The 21,066-nt window shown below is 41.4% G+C and overlaps 1 protein-coding gene across 2 annotated transcripts in view; it reads left to right on the plus strand.

Moving 5' to 3' along the window:
• Positions 1–8,100: 8,100 nt before the first annotated feature.
• LOC127369429 (zinc finger E-box-binding homeobox 1) overlaps positions 8,101–21,066 on the plus strand; it is a 61,833-nt gene continuing 48,867 nt past the window's right edge. The window contains exon 1 of one of the 2 annotated variants that reach the window (XM_051410816.1): positions 8,101–8,194. In XM_051410816.1, coding sequence (XP_051266776.1) covers positions 8,137–8,194 — 58 coding nt within the window. In that variant the 5' untranslated portion in view covers positions 8,101–8,136. Of the gene's footprint in view, positions 8,195–9,597; positions 9,909–21,066 lie in introns of those variants that run through there. The other variant, XM_051410825.1, reaches the window with a different exon arrangement.

Genomic DNA, 21,066 nt, shown 5'->3' on the forward strand with positions numbered 1-21,066 from the left:
ATGAATAACAGTTATTTTTAAAATGTCCATTTTCATTTATTGTTGTAGGTTATTGTTTTAATGTTTTGTCAACTAAAATGTGCATCATACATCACTTGGCACCTTCCTCTATATTTTGCCAAACCTCAAAAGCCGTGGCTACTAGTACTAGTAGAGTCTTGCTAGCTAGACAAAAAAAAAAAAAAGGAAAAAGTTAGCTTTATAAGATTTAAATATTTCTTTTGAGGCTCCAGACAATTTTTGGGGGGCCAAAAATGCCACCTAGGTACTCAAAGCTTCAAAGTGGGCAACGGTGGCTCAGCTAATCCTGGATTGGCCATAACAAACATCATGTTCGAGCATTCATAAGTGAACTTGGTACCAGAACACCTTAGGCCAAAGGTGAACAAACAGTATAACAGATTGGGTGATGTCAGGAGCACAGCAGGTTGGCTCTGCAGTGCAGATAATTATGTGCACTTTTTATGTACTTTGATGCTGTGACAGTCTGGGAAAGTTTCACTTCACTGTTGTGAGATTCCAGCAAAGACTAAACTAAAATGTGACTCCAGGTGAAACAAGGTTATCAAAATTCACTTATTGTAGTTAATCCTAAAATTGGGATTCAAAAACAAAAACTGTTGTAAAGTAACAGTAGAACAGTGGTTCCCCACCTGGGGCCTGGACCCTTCAAGGCACAACAAAATCAGAATGAGGGGTTTATTATTAGATGATCATGGGTCAGAAAAAAGACAAAACACAACGTTTTATCATTTGTTTTCTAATTTTTCCCTCCTGTTGGCTTTCTTCTAGTGGAATACCAGATCGTTTTACCTATCAATGACTTAATCTTATTTTATGTGATGAGGGGTCATAAGTGGCCACTGCTTAATATTAAGGGGTCAAAAGGCAAAAAGGTTAAGGACCACTGCCACTAGAGGAAGTAGAGTGTTCTGTAAAATGGCAGTTTGATAATAAGGTCAGCAGGGGCTGTAAGAAGGAGGCTTTTGTTCCATATGGAGCTGGGAGGGCTTAGTCATGTGACTTGCATGTGTCCGGAGCTGTAGTGCTGCAACAAATGAGGTCAGCCTCCAGGTATGGGCTTGAACAGCAGGCAGCGCCTCAGGACGAGCACTGATTTACACACACACACACACACACACACACACGCACAGGCATGCAATAAAAACACACTATAACACACATCTATGCATGTATAAATGTGGCACACACTCTCACAGACATGCACACACACACTCACAAACACACAGTGTCTGGTCCCAGTGGAGATGAAGTGATGCAAAATGACATCAGTCGCTCCTGTTTCTGCATGTGACTCATTACACTGGCCGATACAGGCTCACCCTTATCACTGCTGGGAGTGAGCAAACAGGCCAGGTTATCGCTGCACACATCACCTGAACTGGACATGCTTCTATTGATCACGAGTGTGATGTGAGGAGGTTGATGGTCCCTGCACAGGAAATGAATGTTGTGCAAGAGAGAAGAAGGTGGGTGAGGTGTTACTGTGTCACTCAGAGTGAGGTGTTGATTCATTTTGGAGGGTGTGTTTGAGTAGTAGTATTAATAGTAGTTGCTGCCTAACCAGCAGACATGCAGCCTGCAAGTTATGTTTCTGTCCACATGGCAAAGGTAGGTATTAGATGGTTGCATCATCAGCTAGTTGCTAACATTGTCAATCTGCTGTTTGGTGCTGTCCAGGAAGACTACAGTATAAGTTGATATTGCATTTACACCTTGCCAAGAGAATGGGAAGGATAGGAAAACGCTCATTAAGGTTACCCTAATGCTAAGCTAGCCTATATAACACACCTGACCTGCTATTTTTATGTATTAAATACTTGGCATTGTTTTTTTTAAACAACTAAAATAAGACACAAACAGTGTATATTATATAACATGTGTTCCATAAGGTCAGGGGTCAGCAGCCTTTACTATCAACAGAGAGATTTAACATTTTTTTACAAAGAAAAATCACAACACATACGTATATGAGCCTTATTGTGTTAATTTCTCGCCTCAGATCAAACATACCGGTAAGCCAGCATTGTTGGTGGTGAAAGTAAAGGGTTGCCTACACCCAGCTTTAGCTGAATTGACTGTATTAGAGCTAATATTGATGAGCAATGGTGGCTTTGTAGCAAATTTACCAGCAGTTTGTTGACACTGAAGTCAGAGTTTCCAGATATCTCTGACTTACAGCAGTTTTCCCCACTCTGCTACTCATCATTATAATCTATATTACATGCATTATCTGAGCTTCTTTTTGAGTGATTGTGTGTGCTGTAACATGAACCCAGTGATCTAAATGAGGCTTAAAAGCTCCATCGAGCTGCAGAGTTGAATTCAAGGATATTGATTCATTCAGTTTAAATAAGTATTTGAAGTTAGCTTCATGGTGTCAAACAGATGTTTTTAACTAAATATTTTTACATCATTTATTCATTTGAATAAGCTAACGTGCATGCCTAGATACTGAGGAGTCCATCTCATCTCTTTACCTATTATCTGCTTTCCTGTTTAGACTGTTATCACACAGACAGGTAAAACACACACACACACACACACACCTGAGAGAGTGGTCAGCCAACTGACCCCAGGATTACCTGTCCACAGCTAAAACACCCCTCCAGACTTTGTCCTGTCAAACACAGCTCTTATCTCAGGTAACAGGATCAAATGAAAATCTAAAGCTCAGGTCGAACTGTCTCAATCAATGAGTAATCAATAAAACAGTACTTTGCATGATAGAAAACCCCATGAACATGTTTTAGAAATACCCAAGGCTGTCCTTACTGTAATAGACGGATTAAAGAGTCACCTTAAAGAATAATTATAGCCGTATCAGCGTGTGAGGACATTTACATGCTAGGTTAAAACTGAACTGGGGCTTCAAAACTAACTCTTGAATTAACCTCGTCATAAAGTAAACACTTCTCAGCAGATAGTTTCCTTTTCTCCAGGTTCAAGCCCTTCTCTTTATTCATAATGCCATGCAGCTTCACAGCCTTCACAGCATATCATTAATGAGAGAATGACGGAGAGAGAGGATGAATTATCTCTCTCTCCTCCTGCCTTATAAACCCAACGTGAGGACTCGCCATTATAAACTCCCCAGCCACTCATCCAGACAAGTGATTTGTGCCCGCATTACTCATCCTGACACAAAATTACATTATTCATCTGTTGGCCACAGAGCCCCCTTTATGGGGCTGAACTAGAGAACAGTAGGGCTGAAGTTAATTGATTTATTCGGAGGAAATGTTACATGTTTGGGGCTGATTAACATATCAGAGACAGAGCTATACTGTACCTTTGTCCCCACTTCTCACTCAAATGCTTCACGCAAACCTGCCACCTGACAAACATTAAAACAGAACAGTGAGGAAGGAACTAAGAGGCATTCAGCCTGAGAGAAAATACCTGCTTCAAAGGCCACATCTATGAGGACCATTACACGATATTAAAATGAAAACAAAAGATACATCAGAATATGAAAGATTGGTGTAAGTTGCGGGATCAAAGGCCCCAACGTAGGTTTATTACACATGTAACACTGGTTTGTTGATGTTAGCATTTAACATTAGCATTTGAAAAGTGCTCCTCAACTTTTGTCTAATTGGATCTTTTGACCTTATTCAACTATTTACCTGAACATATATTTAGGTTAAGAAACCTGATATTTACATATTGTATTCATAGCATCAGGCTACTTGAAAACTGTGAACTCTGTCTTAGCATAGCTTTTTTTTTTTTATTTTGGGGAACACTTAAACAGCGGAATGAATTTGGCTCCATGGGTGAATGGGTGGCAATGTCAGTCAGTGGGTCCAGACTTAAATACTCAATTACAACTATTGGAAGGATTTCCAATAATTTTTCTACGGTTATTCTTGGTCCCCAGACGATGAATCCAATTTTTAACGCTAGAAAGAACGAAAGGAAAGTGTTCAAACAGCCACACTGAAGAGTGAAAGCTGGTCGTCTGTGAAAAGCGGGACAAGACGTGATAATCAATGTTCAATAATCATTAAATACTTTTGGCTGATGGCGCAATGAATGAAATGACAAAAGAGCTTTAGGAGTTTAAGTTCAAACCCAATCCAACGCAAGAAGGTTGTGGGGGGAGCGGGTTAGTTAGTGGGTTTTTAATACCTGTTTCAAATGAGACTCTCAACACCAGAAAAAATAAAAAAGAAGAAGTTTGCAGACTGCAATCTTTCTCTAATTTAAGTTTTATGCCTAAACCTAATCAAGACTTAAACATAACAGCGGCAGATAAAAAAACAATCAGTATCAGATCTGTGAAATAATAACCTGTATACATACAGTGCCTGCATCAAGTATAGACACAACATTTTTTTTTTTTTACATGCAGTGAATGCAATGAAAATTACATCAATTATTTATTTTTTAAACTATATCATATATCTCACTGCAGTGTCATCCTGTGTAAATACCGGAAAATGTTGACAGCTAGGTACTAACACTAATAGGTTTAGGGGTTAAAATCCCTGTATATATCTCAGTCAGATCCATAGCTTCACTCTGACACATGACAAAGGAAACTGCTGAGGAAGGAATAAAAAGCCATTTAGCCCGAGGGTTCACCTCTTCTTCAAAGAACAATACTCATAGTCTATTGGCTGAGTGCTCATTCAAGGATTTTCAGCAGAAATACAAATGAATTTACTAAAGAGGGGAGAAAAAGCCCCAAAGCCCTCTGAGCCCAATATTCATGTCAATACCAAATTAGCATTGAATAATGGCATCCATTTCCTCTTTCACATCACAGGCAGCAGGACAGCAGTTGCCTGTAGAGACGTTGTGATGTAGCAGGGGCAGGACTCCCCAGATAGGAGAGGACTCTTTAGCCCTTCATATCCTGCCAGTGGGAGATTCAATTAAAGCATTACTGATGTGGTAGTAGTGTTGGGGGTGGGGGTGGAGGGTTGGTTGTGGTGTGGGGGAGCTAACTGCAAACTGATGGGCATCAGTTTCATCATTATTCTACCAAAATGATGTGTGTAGGTGCCGAGGGAAGAGACTGGCAGTTGTATTGTGGCTGCATTTTACAATACAATACAATGCCACTCACAACCTTACAGCCATCTTCAAATGTAAATATATTATTGCTGTAACAAACAATTATTATTATAACGGGTTTATATATTAATTATTTTAAGTGTGTAACATTTAGGGTGAGCTGTTGGCAGATAATGGAAAATAGTATTCATAAGTGGGCTTTCATTACTGTATAATCACTTGAAAATAACAATGGTTATGTTTTTTTTGATACCTTAGAATGAGCAGTTTTCCACAGAGGCAGTGAGTCCTCTTCTATAAAGTCACGTTTAACCACCATGTTTCTAGAGTAACGGACAAACCACAGTTGGGCCACTGTAGCTCCTCTTACGCTTGGAGCGCGATCTGTATTCAACTGGCATTTTATCCACTAATTATTAACTAATTTTATCCAATACTAATCTGATCAGTTTTTTTTTTTTTATGTTTTTGAGCAAAAACTAACACCTTGAATTTTAGGTCAAACCTTTTTCTCTGTGCCGCCACCACGAGACTTGAACGTGAACGTCGTTTTACGGCATCCAGAATACAGACAGTGAGCTAATGATAATATTCACAATTTTGATTAATTTTAATGAAACACTTTATTCTTTTGAGCTGTGGACCCTTTACGGACTAACAGTATAAATGATCAAGGAATGGGCACAGACTTAATGATTACTTCAGATGTTGGGAGTCAGCACTTTTTTTTGTCTCCCTTGTTTACCATGCTGGTAAATCAAAATTAATAAACCTTTATATTTATGTAGTAGGTGTTAAGCAGCTTAAAACTTGCTCAAGTGGACGACTTTAAGAGGATTTATACATCCAAGGAACTTCTATAAAATCCAGACCAGGCCTCTAATGGAGACCTCCCGTTTATTTGGGACTGCTTGTATTAATAGTTTAAATGATTATTTGTCGTGCTGTGGTTTTTTACTGACTTCCTTTTACTCCACGTGTTTTCCTCCTGTATAAAACCTGAGCTCATTCATGTTGTCACTATTGAGTCGGGAAGCTGAATACACCTTCGCCAACGATGAAGCACCTTTTAAAAAAACAAATATAGTATCGAGCTTTCTGCCCCGCTGTTAAGCCTCTGCAGTTTAATGTCATCCCCCTGTCCTCAGCACAGTGTCAGGATGTCCAGAGGAGTCGTGTTGGCTGTGAGAGGCTTGCAGCAGCACCTGGTGCGTCTGAACTGGAAACTTGATCATGGGCAGGTACAAGAATAGCTCGACAAGACCGTGAAGGCCACTCCCCTGACCTGCTGTGAACTGTCATTGAACTTCTGTCCCCGCTGAGGACAAAACCGTGCTCGATGTTTGTGTGGGAATGTATCTTTGGGCTCGGGTTTTCCTTTAACATGTTGCATTTTAACATCAATAAATCATCAACGTGTCAGTGTGGAGATGCGGTGTGTTTATGGTAAATAAATAAGCAACAACTGCTATATTTTACATACAAAACATGCTTTTCTTCGCTTACAAATGGGGACTAAACTTTTATGATTAATGGAGATAAATCATGAATGAATATGGGTACAGAAAGTAGTTGTTTGTTAAATTCAAGAGGCAGCAGCTTATCATCTAAACAGTCTGCTGGTTGGTCCTAGTCAGGGTCTATTTCAATTAAACTCAATTTAAATTCAATTTTATTTGTATAGCGCCAATTTATAACTAAAGTTTTCCATTAAATATCTTGTAACAAAGACTGAGTTACAGTCTCTGTCATTGTTGTTTATTTTTGTTTATTTCGCCCATTTTGACGTACAAAACATTAAATAGAACAACTGACGTGTGAATTATTGAAACTTGGTGATCAATGCGATCGTATTCTGCTAATTACACTAACAGGATATCTTTTTTTTAGTTAAGAGAGTTACTTTAAGCCCTAAAACATAGAAAATAAAAAATAAAATTAGTAGATTTTGATGGTTTAGATTTATTTGGTCTCTGCTGCACTGATACAAAACCTTTAAAAGTACATTTACTCAAGTACTAAAATTTTTAAAATTGGGGAACTTATCTGAGTATTTCCATTTTACGTTATATCTCCAGTCTACTACATTTCAACAGTAAGATGCTACTTATACATTAATAAATCAGTAATAATAAACTAATGATATATATATATATATATGAACAGGGTTTGTTTAAATTGACATTATGCAGTTTTGCTGTTTTATCAGTTCAGGACTTTTCACTTGTAACAGGGTATTTTCACAGTGTGATAGTGCCGAGATGGAAGAATTATTAAGATCTTTGAGTAAAATTAGCAATACCACAGTGTAAAAATACTCTTTAGGTATAAAGTACCAAAAACTACTCATTATACAGAGTGGCCCATGTATTATATTACTTATTATTATTATAATTAGTGATGCATTAATGTGTAGGCTACATCATTTTTAATGTAGAGTAATTACTAATCACTTTATATACTGCTGGGTAGCTTAATCTCTATATCACATTTTATTTGTTGATCATATTTTGTATTAATAATAAAAATCTGTATAACTATCAAATCAAACGTAGGTCTAGAGTAATAGAAAGTACAATAATTACCTTCAAATGTAATAAAGAAGAAGCATAAAGTAGCATTATGAGTAAAAGTGTACAGTATTTCCATCACTGCTGCTTCTACTTAAGTACATTTCTCTCTCTCTCTCTCTCTCTTTCTCGACATCTCTCTACATTTTCCACCTGTGCTGTTATATCTGTTCCTCAGCAGGACGCAGTGACAGTCCCGGGCCGACCCTGACACAGCGGTAGGACCACCGTTTGGAAAGCGCCTCTCTGACAACACACACACACACACACACACACCCATGTGCGGCCAGTAGGAGGGGCCATGTGCTGAGGTGTTCGAGAAGGTGATGCCGTAAACGCGGCCTGTGTGTCGCAAACCAGGTGTCTTGCGTGGGGAAGGTGATGTCGTAAAGCGGACAGGGGAACTGGAGGGGAGGGGTGAGGCGGAGAGGTGGGTGGGTGGGGGGGGGGGACAGGAGGGAGGGAGGGAGGGAGGGAGGTGACTTGCGAGCGGCTGCGCTTCAGACTCAGCTAGAGGATCATGGCGGATGGCCCCAGGTGTAAGCGCAGAAAACAGGCGAACCCGAAGCGGAGCAGCGGTAAGTCCCCAAACTCTGACCGTCACCGCCGCCGGGGCGAGCCTCGGCCCGGGCGGCGGTGAGCTTTCCCCACTCGGTGAACTCCTCCTGGAGACTCTGTGGGAGTGAGTTGGACCACGTTTCAGGGGAGTTTTGAGCAGTATTAGTGTGTTCATATAGCCCCAGTGTGGTGGTGTACCGTTATACCTGGCTGGCTTTCTCTCTCTCCGCCTAGCGGTGCACGGGTCCTCGCCCCCTCCCCCGGCTGAGGGAACCGTTATCCGTCAGCGAGAAGGACCCGAGGAGCGCTTCATCAGAAGTTATCCGTGTTTTTTCTTTTGATTTAACTTTGTTCCTCGCGTTGTTTGTGCACTTTTCTGCCACTTTTTCCACCCGTGGTAACACTTGGCGGCAGGTTGTGGAGGCTTATAACAACGTGGCCCGTTGAGCGCAGTTTGGGTAGTTTAACTGGCTGGTTTTCTCCTTCAGGGCGGAGGTTTTTTTTTTTGTTGCGGAGGGGTTTTTTTTGTTTGTTTTTCATGTTAACTTGCAGCCGGGATGGTGCAGATTCTCACTCCCCAAAATCAGTTTTAACTTTATCGGTTCGTGTTGATGGCCGGATGGGTTGTTTTTTTGTTTTGATACGTTTTTGCATGGGCTTTGGTCTGCTGCTCCGGTGATGGGATGTTTATTTTATCTCCACTTCACCCCTCCCTTGCTGCAACTGCAACACCACATGTTTCTCTTAGTTAAGGTAAGAGTGGGAATTGTGCTTGTTTTAAAATCCTCCTGAAGTCTTGATCGCCATATATATCTTAATGCATGCGTTTCCTCGTTGCCTGCGCCAGTTTAGCTTTATTAATTTGGCATTTTTTGGTTATTCTGAGTGTTTTTTGTTAATTATCTTGCAAATTTGCTCCTAATGCACATTTTCGACTTTTGCTTTTTGCACCTGCCAATTCGGGTTATGTGAACCGTTATATAACCGTATAATAAATGTAGTTTTGGGCCATTATAAGGGAAGGTATGCTTTATTTTCTACGCATAGATACACCACATTCACCTCCTTTTGCTCAGTGGAAACTTGCTGTAATATAGTTGTAATAATCCTTTAATATCACCTACAGGAAGTTATATCATTATTAAAAAAATGATCTCGGAATAGCAGTGTGAGAGTGTGGGAGCATTTTTTTACCCACACAATGGGGGGGGGGATATATTTTTAAGTCCAAGTAAGTAAAGTAAAAAGCTATAAATATAAAATTCAGGTCTGTTGTAATAACTTTAAATTAAAACACAACCCCTCTGGAGCCCACGGTCTCTCATTGGACGGTTCCTTACCTGTCCCCCCCTCCCTTCCTCTCTCTCTCTCTCTCCCTCTCGTCGTATTAGCCAATAAAAAAAGTAAAAAGCTATAAATTTATATATTTTTAGACACCGTTATGAGGCGTGATGTGTGTGAGCCGTGGGGCTGGAAAGCACCTTTTTTTTCCTCTCTCCTCCTGCTGACGACACGACGGTGACTGCGCGTCCGTACAGGAGCTCATCATCATCATCATCATCATCATCATGTTTACCTGAACGCGGATAACGGGGCTGACAAATGGCCTAGAAATAAACAGAAATAGCACCTGCGGCTCTCGACCGTTCACGGAACCGGATCCGCTCGTTTTCCTAAAGGCTCGGTGTCTCGTGAGGAGCCTGGAAAAACCGCTCCAAATGTCAACTTGTGCAGGTAGATGATGATTTTTTTTTTTTTTTTGTAGTTTTCACCATGCCAAAGCTTCACATGGATGCTCGCCTCTTTTTTTTTTTTTTTTTTTTTTATTCTCGCGGGATTTATCTCATCGACACGCATTTTTGACCCACTTGTGCATGTTTTATCTTCCCTTTTATGTATGTGTGTGTGTGTGTGTGTGTGTGTGGACGGACTGGGTGCCTTGTTTTGGTCGGGTGCACCCTGCAGCCCTGTGTGTGTGTGTGTGTGTGTGTGCACGGTAAAACGAGCGGTGCATAAGGTGGTTTATCCCTCTTGTTATTTGCCCACCGTGTACAATAACCGCTCAGAGAGCTCACCGTCGTTTCCATCTATTGTGTTGCGGTAATTCGTTACACAATTTCCTGTAGCGGTGTGCGGAAGGGAATGGCGGTCAGTACCATTACTGCAGTGAAGGCGGGGTTGCTGGGTTTTTTTTTTTTTTTTTTTTTTGCTGGACCGGAGACAGCCAGGTAACGCAAGGTGATGCAACACCTATAAAGGTGTAGGCCAGTTTTAACCGCTTTCCCCCGTGGCATCCTCGCTCTGTAAGGCTCAAGTACTTAATGGGAGCATTCCTGAGCGACTCGTTTTGTGATTCATTTCCAAACATATAACGTTAAATGAGATTATAACATGACAGGAGCGCATCCCAAGGTGCTGTGATTCAGTGCGCACTGCTTTCATTCTGCTGCTTAGTGAAAACTCATCCTCTCCTTTTCATTTTATTGCTCAACCTGTCTCAATTCAAAAGTGTGTTTGTATTAGTCTTCGGGCTGCCCCGTTCGCAGGCTGTTCTCTCTTTTGAATTTCAAAGGAGATAATGTGCCAAACATTAGCCTGTGCTAATGTACCATGACCTGCAGCCTGTCATCGCCGTGATGTGGCAAACAGATGCTGGAACAAAAGCTTTCATTTGTGCTTTAATTTCTTCTAACAGTTCATGTGCTCACGTTGCTTTATAGCAATGATGACCTGTTGTATAAATCCGTTTGTATTCCAACATAAAGGTGGACAAACTTTCTGCATGTGTTACAGTGAGACAGACAATAGATGGGTTATTAATTGTATTCCATCCCAGACTTCTGATGATGATGATAACTGATAATCTTCAGGTGACTGTAGATACATTAGACTTAACACATTTTGCTGTTTTCAGTCCTCATGGAGTCAAATCTCCTTATGATTATTTTAATTACCGGTTAACTTATAGATTATTTTCACAATAAATTGTCTGTAAAATGTCAGATAATTGTAAAAAATGTGCATTATAATTCCCCAGAGACTCTGTATTTAGCTTGTTTTTTCTGACCAAAAGGTAGTTTACTGATTTTTACATACAACAAAGAGCAACAAATCCTCACCTGTGAGAAGCTGGAACCAGAGATGTGTTTAGATGTCTTTTCAGCTCATCTCATAACACCTCACATCTCCTTTCCTCATAACAGTTATGCTGAATCTTGTTTATTATTATGGTTCTGAGAACATTATAAGTCAAAGTACTACACATACAGTTTTCACAGTGGTTTATATGAAGAAATACTGACAGCTGTAGTGTTAAAGGGCAGAGTTGAGGGGTTAAAGAAATCTACTTTCAGTCTCTGTAATTCAAACATTGTTTGTGCTCTTTGATGTAGTAACTTTAATGGATAGTTAGGAACACGTGAAGCTAGATGTGAGCAGTTCAGACTGCAGTTTGTCCTTGAATATCTTTTTTTGTATGCGTGAGCAATGCTGGCCTATAAAACCTTGTGTTTTGGAGTCATTTCCTGTAGTTATGATCTCATTTATAATGAGCTACACGGCAGTTTGGGACAGGCTTTCTCTGTGCTGCTTTAGTGTGCCGCCTGAGATCAGATGGCATTGTCCTCCCCTATACTAGCTAACCCTAACCTGCCTGGTGTCAGTGGTAGTTGACAGGTCAGTCGGCCTTGCTCGACTTCTTTAGAGAGATTATTTCCCACCAGTCAACAGATGTAAACATGGTTGTATAAAAGCCCGGGAAACAAGTGTCACCCAGCTGTAGGCCTGCAGAGACCTCCGACAACCCTCACTTTTCTCTTAGTGTACTATGTATTTGAAAACCCTTACCACACATTACACTGTACATTATGTATATGGACGTCTTTGCAAAAAAAAAAAAAGAGAAAGTATGAAGTTGTTATTGTTTTTATCTAAACCCAGCGGCCTTAATGAACTTGTTTTCAACTCCACCAAATGTTATTCGTCTGCAGTTCTTCTGTAAGTGGCAGGTGTGGGCCCTCCGTGCGCCGCCTGTTGCTGCTGCCACTTTGGTCATGGCTTCGTCATCCAACGCCTTTCCCCTCACTTTAAAGTGCTGCATGTTTGTGTGTGTACGAGTGTGCTCTCAGCTGAGCTGTAATCTAACACTGCAATTTAGGGACTAGAGGAATGCGGCCTGGTGTTAACATACCTTGACAGGATAAACACAGCGGCCTACTCCCAGACTTGGACTGCTCATACGTATAAGGCTGCCAGGGCCTGGGCCTTCACCAGCGTCTGTCCGTCTGTCCCGTGGAGGTTTTTGGAGACATAAGAAAAGGGGTTGGGTGTTGTAAATGGTGTAAACCCTGTATGTGGAGTTTTCCTGTAATCAAGAAACATAGTGTGTGAGGTCCATTTTTAAAGTATCTCGAATCCAGTATTGTTGACCATCCATGTTTACTAGCTAACATTCTTCTTCTTCAGTGCCTTTGCTGGCGCTCTGCAGCATATCTTTGCGTGTTACTGCCACCTGAAGATCAGTGGAATAGTAGGAAACCATTGGCAGGACTGTGTATCGAGTCACCCACGTGCATGTCCGACAGTGTGTGCGTGCATGAGGTAAAACGGGGACCCACTCATACAAAAACAGCTCCATAATGCTACTACAGAAACCTTTCTCTCTGTTTTGGAACCACTTACGGTTCTAGAGCGGATGCTCTGCTAAAAATGTAGAATTTCATATACCATAACAATCCTGGGATGTACATTTGGTTAAATAATGTGCCGCCTTTTCACTAGCAGTGATACTGGTGTATTAACAGACAAGTGTAGTGTTTACAACAGCTTTCAATGACTGTTCACTGACTGCTGTTTTTTGTTGCTATGAAAGTGCTTTGAATTACTGTTTTAAAGGAATAGTCTTGTCTCTTTGGTGATATGCTCTTTGATCAGGTTGCTGTTGTTTGATGCGTAGATGAGTAGCATTTTCTCTGTGTGTCTGGTATTTATTCACCTCTCCTCTGTAGATGTTGGAGCTGTAATGCTCCATCAATGCTTTACTTGTCATACAAGCGAGCTTTGCATCATCTTATAAGGACTATGGCCCTACAACTGAGCTTATTGGCTTATTGTTTCAAACCAGTGCTTTATAGTTCACTGTGCACGACTATATTCTGTTTATCAGTGTATCTAGACCACTGCAGCATAGCTTGAAAACCTTGTACAACCACACTCAAAAAAGGGTTAAATATGAAAAATGCTGCGGCATGTTTTATCGTCTGTCTTTGCATGAATGAACCATTTTCTTGAGGTCACCCTAAGGTGCTCCAGTTACAGTTGTCCTACAGAGCAGGGGAGTCATGTGAGTGTCCAGCCTCTGAGGCAGTATCAAGCATTTATTTGTAGCTAATCGGCCTTTGCCATCCTCTGGGTTCATCCTGGTACACTCATTTGATTAGTCCGATACCAAATGTTAGTGTTTAATGTGTAATTATGTTTAGTAAGCACAATTACATGACGTCCAACTTGTTATTATGCTCATCTAATAATCAAAGCTGTTTTTATATGAAGGACTAGTAAGTTTTAGTTTTAAGTTATATATTATTTTGAGGGTAATTTGAATATTTATGCACATATGCACCATTGTAGTCTATCTGGGAGATGGCAGTGTCAGAGGGAAATGATCCTGAGTGGTATTAGAAGTGGTTGTGGTTAACAGTAGCTGTTAATTGATCCATGACCATTGGTCATTCATGTTACTTTCTCCTTGTGCTAAAGAGCCTGGGGCTTGTGTGTGTGTGTGTGTGTGTGTGTGTGTGTGTGTGTGTGTGTGTATTTGTGTGTGTGTGCTGTTTCCCTTGCACAAATGGGCCTGAGGAATGACAAAGCACTACAGGATGTCTTTAGCAAGTCAGCATTGACCCCTCCCATCGCCTTTTATGGTCCAGAGGGGGAGGTGCGTCAGGGCTACTGATGCTGCTTCTGTGACTAATTGTGTGTTTGTGTGTATGCGTCGGAGAGAGAGTGTGTGTTGTGTGTGTGTGTGTGTGTGTTTGCATCAAGGTGGGAAACTGCTACTTTCCTCCAGGCTTTGCATAACAACACAGGCCTGCATGTTTGGATTTACATGCATTAACATGGTGCCTGTTAGGAAACATCAGCAGTTCCTGCGGATGCTGTTGCGTTTCAATTAGATGACGTCGGCTGATAAAGGCACCTTGACAGATCAGGCGTGCAAAGATGACTCAATATAGCCTAATAAAGGTATACACATCAGCTTCAAACAGGTTTAAACAACATAGACCACTGCATTAGACCTGTGTAGGGTTTATGCAGTTATAGCAGGTTAAATTAAATAATCTGTATCTGGATCATTTTATTCATCATGTAATAAATAGCACCCTTTAGTACTATTCAAGTGCATATAACTATCATGGCTAACATAACTATAAAGCAAACATTAGTTATGTTTAATGAGATGAAGAAAATAATATCAACTGTGCCTTAATACGTTCATCGGACTTTAAAGACATAAAGTGGGGGATTTGCTTACAATACAAACACTGTGACACGGTTTTCACAGCACTGATGTACACTGTACATCCACAGATGTTCAGGGAGCATGTGGGAGAGTTGCTGGGGGTAAGCTATGCCAAACAAAACAGCCACAATCACAATCAATTCAACAACTAAACTACATATTCAGAAAGCAACCTCAGTTAAATGACAAATGACTAAAAACATCAGCCACCGCAACGTGTCTGTTGTCATGCAGGTGTGACTTGCCCCTGCAACTCATGAACACTCAACACGAGAACTATTTTTAGTCAAGGTAGAAGGGAAATGGTGTGCTGCCCTATGATCTGATACTGAAACTGAGAACAACTAATTATGTCATTCACACTGCACTACACAAAGGAGTCTAAACAAATCTAAAACGTGCATGGCAGTGTGGCCTTTAAAGCTCAAATTTATAAGTTTTCGACATCACCAGTGCTGTGTCAACCCCCCCCCACACACACACACAGACACACAGACACACACAGAGCCACCAACCCTCCCAGTCCTCCACAGGGAGGTCAGAGGTCAGTGGGGCAGCCCTAGAGCTGCTTTACACCAGAAAACACATGTGAGAAGGACTGGGGTAGTGGACAGCATAGCTTAGATGCTCAGTAGGGTTTCAGTATTTGCCACATTTACTCTGTGGAAAATACTGTATACCAAATCATTACAACATAGTGAAGCTAACTGTGTCTTTACAGCACAGATAATAGTCTACACCAAAAAATAGTCTGGAGTCACCCCAGTCCTCAAGTGCCATCTGAATCAATTTAGGGCTAAACAACCAATTATTCAGGGCAACACTGAGTTGGGTAAAACTAATTTAATTGTTAACCAATACTTGTTCTGTATCTAGGCTGCAGAAATTGGTTTCGTCACACATTAAAAACTCAAATAAAATCACACAGTGATGTCAAATCACAGAAGAGTACTTCATTTAGCTGTTACAGTTAGTCAGCGTAATCAGAGAGAAATCAAGAATTTAATGTCTGTTCTTTCTGGATAATGTGAAAAAGAAATTGCTGCCCATTTGTTGCTATAATTTAATGAAAGGCATTTAGAGTGTAAAGCTGCTGTGACCTCATAAAACTGTAACACGTGAAAGATATGTCATGCTGAAGAATGAAGATCTCAGAAGAGCGGTAGAAAAGATTTATGTGTAGTGTGCCGTGTTGAATTAAAGGGAGATTATACTAAAACCAACTCCTCCGAACCCACAATGGCGTTTAAAATTGATGTTATGAACTTCAGACTTTACTCACTGCCACCTACGCTCAAAACAAAGCCGAATGTGGAACCAGAACTGAAATCTACCTCCGGCGTCAGTGGTGCATAAAATCTCAGAGGAACTGCCAAACTCGTATTAGTACGTTTCTTAAAGGTGGCCTTACCCATTTCCACAAGTAACCTGCTTTGCTGTTGCCTTTGATCGTTCTCATTACGCCACCTGAATATTCATGTATTCAAGAGGCTCCCCTAGCAGCTAAGAGCTAAAACTTTAATCTACACTGTGGCGCTAACCAAGGCTCAGCTGTGAAAGACAGCCTGTGGTGAAGGGACTCAGTTTATTCTGCTGCTGCTGACCAGGATCCCACCCTCGCGCCTGTATGTGTGCGCGTTAGAACTTCCATATATGAGCGGAAGTGTGCATTTGTATGAGCGTTAAATGAGTATATGCGTGAGTTTGCGTTTATGCATTTGTGTGATTGTGTGGGTTATAGTGTTCATGCAGGCCAGTGTGTGTCTAAAGAAAGAGTCCCATTCAAAGTCTTGTGTGTGTGTGTGGGTGTGTGTGGGAGAGGGGGAGCACTCTTTCACACTCAGCCGGTGGGAAACTCCTCTCCCTCTCCTTTGGTGGTGGCACAATTTGCATATCCTGCCATCCTCCATTCTCTTTTTTCTCCTGCCGCCTGAGGAGCAGAACAGAGGCCGCCGGATCCTCGAGCTCAGAGGGAATGAGTGAAAACGCAGCCCAGAGCTGCTGGCTGCCTCCAGGCACAACACCGAGCCGCAGATACAAATGCTGTACAGTAGAGAGACTTAGTTGATCCGTAATCCTGCGCATGTCGGTCAGTGAAGTGGAAGGCCTGTGATAGGCTACTCGTTTTGATTCGCTTCCATTAAAATTGGGACACATCTCGAAGGTAAAACGAAAAAGAAACAGGTGTAGCAAAGCTGAAACTGAAAGAGATGTGGCACTGAGAGGAGAGAAGGAGCGGAATAATAATTACAACAGTCAATCAGAACAAAGTTTGAGCCCAAAGATTATAACCTCTTTGATTGTCTCTGGACTAAAATATCGTTCCTCCACTTAGTAAAAAACACATTTGTGTTATTGAGCCAAACAGAGCGGCTACAACTGATGGAATAACCGGTTAGTTGATTGAAGATAATAGTGAGCAGTTTTAGATAATGGGTTAATCATTTCTTTGGGTATTTTTCACTAGTTTCTGACATTTTACTGGATTGATTGATTAATTGAATAGTTGCAGAATCGAATGCTCTTAAAACAAGTAAAACCGACTTTTTTGGAAATAGATAAATCTACTAATTTCTAATACGATTTATTACTTATTGGAAATATAAATCACTGTAATTACTGATCCTGTCACTTGTTTTATGAAAAAGGTTGTAAGACTCCAAGCTTCTGACTTTGTGAGTGTTCTTTAGCCTGTGCTGTCCTGACCAGGACACTATGAAACGGTTTTATCATCTAAAATAGCACTGCATGCTTACTAACGTTCTACTGTATATAGTAATGGAAAATGTTTCTTTAGGCATGTACCATGGCATATCCTTTTACCGTGCTCAAATGCCTTTACACAGGAACCAGATTATTTTCATAGGAACATTATGTATTAAAATAACTTAAAGAACCTCAGTGGGTTATTTATTCTGATTTCACATTTTATTACTTTAACAAACTAAAGCTATATAAACCCACAACCCAAACCAAAGAATTATTGGAAGATTCCAACTTATTTGTGATTGAATAAAGTTTAAGAAAAAAAAAAAAAAAGGTAAAATGTAAATCTACAGTAGGAGCAGGGGAGGCGACCTCCCAGCAGCCCCAGCGGTCTCAGGAGACATAAATCATGAGCGGTGGACAGGTGGGTTAGGAGGGGCTGGGACTCACTAAAGACCCCCCTGAGACCTCAGTGGGTACAGCAGCAGCAGGACAGGTGGGAGTGGAATAGAGAATTAGATTAGAAGCACAGTAGAGTGATTTATTCTCCTCTTTTGCACCGTAGCTGGCTCTCCATTCCTGTCAGATCACGGAGTGCATCAAATGAGTCACTCAGGAACGGCTAAACAGTTGATGAAATGACTAAGAAGTATTTAAATACTTTGTCGGAGCACAACATTAAGGTGGACACCACCCGAGACACTCTGTTAATTGATTAATCAACATTTGAAGTTCAAGCTTCAAATGTGACAATATGGTTCCCTTTCTCAGCTTTTCATCATTGTAAATCAACATATTTTTAAAGCCCAAACAACAAGTCAGTGAATCAACATGAATTCATAGATGCATCAATAATGAAAATAATCATTACTTGCAGGGTCAGTTGTGCTGGTTTTTGATATTTGATCACTCAGTTCAGCTCAGTTTTCAATAAATGTTTCCTCTATCCACGGCTCAGTCGGCTAATAATGCACTGCTACAGTATACTGTGGGTCTGTTTACGTTCTCTACAGGTTTCTCTTCGTTTATTGTTATGTTATATTTGTTTCATAGTCGGATAGCTGCTGCCTCTCTGTTATCCCCCTCCCACCACGCGGGACGGGTGGTGAGTGAACACGCTGAAATGGAACAGAGGATTTGATTAGAAGCTGAGTTGAGATGTGGATTTTTCGCTCTGTGTCTCTCCTCCATCCTGTGTCCTGTGGGCTTGATTTGCAGTGTGTGGAGCCATAGGGATGATATATGATGCTTGTAAAAAGTGAACACTGGGAGGAAAGAAGGCAAGAGAGGGTGGAAGACACCTCTTGCTTGCAAACAAAATATGCAGGTCTATTCAAAGCCCTTAATAAACTGTCAGTGTAGATTTAGATTTGTTTGTTGATGCAGGAGAACATTAGCAGCCGTCCTTTTTAAATCATGCAAGCACATTCACGGTTGGGCGCAAGAGGCTGAAAGAAAGGGAGTGTTGTTATTGAATTACAGGTGATGGCTGCTAATTGGGCCCTCCAGAGGTTGTGTGTGTGTGTGTGTGTGTGTGTGTGTGTGTGTGTGTGTGTGTGTGGGTGTGTGTCTGGCTCTAGGGATGTAGAGTTGATGAAGCTGTTAGGGTAAAGTGCGGGGCCCCAGTGCGCTCCCTGAGTGCTGTGCTTTAGAGGCTGTCCTGTCCCTGCGGAGGAGCGCTAATGGAGGCCACCCGGCCCTGATGAATTACACCCAGACTGGATGGATGGAGGGACGACAGGACCGGGGGTGATGCTTCTGTAATTGAGGCTGCTGCTGAGCCAGAAGAGTGTTGGGTATTTGATGAGCTGTAGGCACGAAGCAACACGTTTGCACCGGAGCTGTGACAATAACAGCATTACCACCCCACTGTGGCTCTTGGCAGGGTGTTGGCAGGGCCTGGAAGTCTTACTGCACAAAGTCTTAATCTGAATACATGTTATTCTACTATCAGCGATTGGTGTGACACAACAGCGAGTCCATGAAATCGAAAAATGTGATGTTTGACGTCAGGTCTCCGTGGAACAACCTCTGAAGGGCTTTATGTTAATTGTCGTAGCAGTTTGTGCTTGTTTGGAATAAATTGAATAGAAAGACCTGTCAGCTAACATGAGCAGCGATAGCCAACAGTGCTGAAATTATTGATCAGTAATTTATCAAGAACAAGTACCAAATATTTGCTGGTTTCAGCTTCTCAAATGTAAAGATTTGCTGTTTATTCTAATTTCAAATTGAGTAGATTTAACATGGCTGTTGCTAAATGAATTACAAATATAATACCGGATACTTTTTTGTGAGTGTCCCCCCCCCCTCCAAGTCAGCATTCAGTAGATGGGTCTTTGGCAGTGGTTACAGCCATAAGTCAGTGTGGACACAGTATGGGAACTATGCATATGTTCAGGGGCTCTGCAGGACCTGGAGTGAACATCACAGGACTAATTTATTGACCAAAAAGAAACGCTAATGAAAAAGAATCATGCAATTGCCGCTCTCCCGCTGCCAACATGACTGAACAGACGAAGGGAATTAAGTGGAAGATAATTCCACCGACTGAAACTCAGACGTTTTGACTCAAGCTGTTTTGTTTGTTTGATACTGGATTTCATCCTCTCATAACATAATAACATCACTTCCCAGCTTCGTCGAGTCATGACTGTGCCCTTCGCCGTGAGTTGACGGAGCTTCTCTACGTAGGACCGCGTCTCATATTTCCCTGGATATTTTCCAAGTCAATTATTTTTCGGCACTGGTGTTTTTATGGGATTTTAAATTGCCGTTCAGTCATGATGTGTGATTTGTGGTGTTTTTGTGTATCTTTTTCTAAGATGATGACACCAGCACCGCAAGGTTTTGGGTTTCATTTCCTTGTTTCACGTTAGAACTGAAACAGTTCATCCAATAGTTGACTAACCCAGCTTCTCAATTGTCTGGACTGTCGATAGCGCCCGAGCATTAGCTGCAGCTGACTCACTAGTGACTCATTAAACTACAAGGCATTTTGGATCAAAACGATCACCAAATCTTAACAGCATGTCTGCCCCTTTTTGCACATCCAATGTGCTTTCCCTCTGTAATTGTTATTCTTTTTTCTGCTGAGCGTTCAGGATCCCTGCTGTCACCGAGAGTGCCACCGTGCTTATCCACTTTGGTAGATTTTTGTTGATGAAAGCAGTTTTGGCATCAGTGTTGCCGCTGCAGCGTGACTGCTGAGGTGTCAGCTGTTCCGTCTACAAGAGATGTGGACAAACGACACTGCAGGCTTTCTCATCATTTTGTTTCTGCGTTCGTTGCCGCTGCCACTCAGAGGGATTTTGGCTCCCTCTACCTTCGCCGAGGGAAACCTGTGGGGCAACACCTTGGTCTGTGTTTTTCTGTGCATGTGTTCTGTGTGTGAGAACATCAAAGCGGCCCTCTGTGAAGCCATTTGCGTCACCATACTCGTCTATATTGTGAAGTCTCATTGTTAAAGGGGCTACAAGGCTGAAGTTGTTAACCATAAACAATTATGTGTGTGTGATTGAGATTGTGTAGCTTGTTTACTTTCAAGGAGGTGTGTCTGTTGTGGCAGGATGTGAGTGAGGGGGTCTACTGCGTGTCCCTACAGGGTTTCCTCTGTAATGGTACTGTAGCAGGGGTGGTCATTATGTGGCCTTGTAGTGGTCCTAC

This window comes from Dicentrarchus labrax, unplaced genomic scaffold (genome assembly GCF_905237075.1).
Source record: "Dicentrarchus labrax unplaced genomic scaffold, dlabrax2021, whole genome shotgun sequence".
Lineage (NCBI taxonomy): Eukaryota > Metazoa > Chordata > Actinopteri > Moronidae > Dicentrarchus > Dicentrarchus labrax.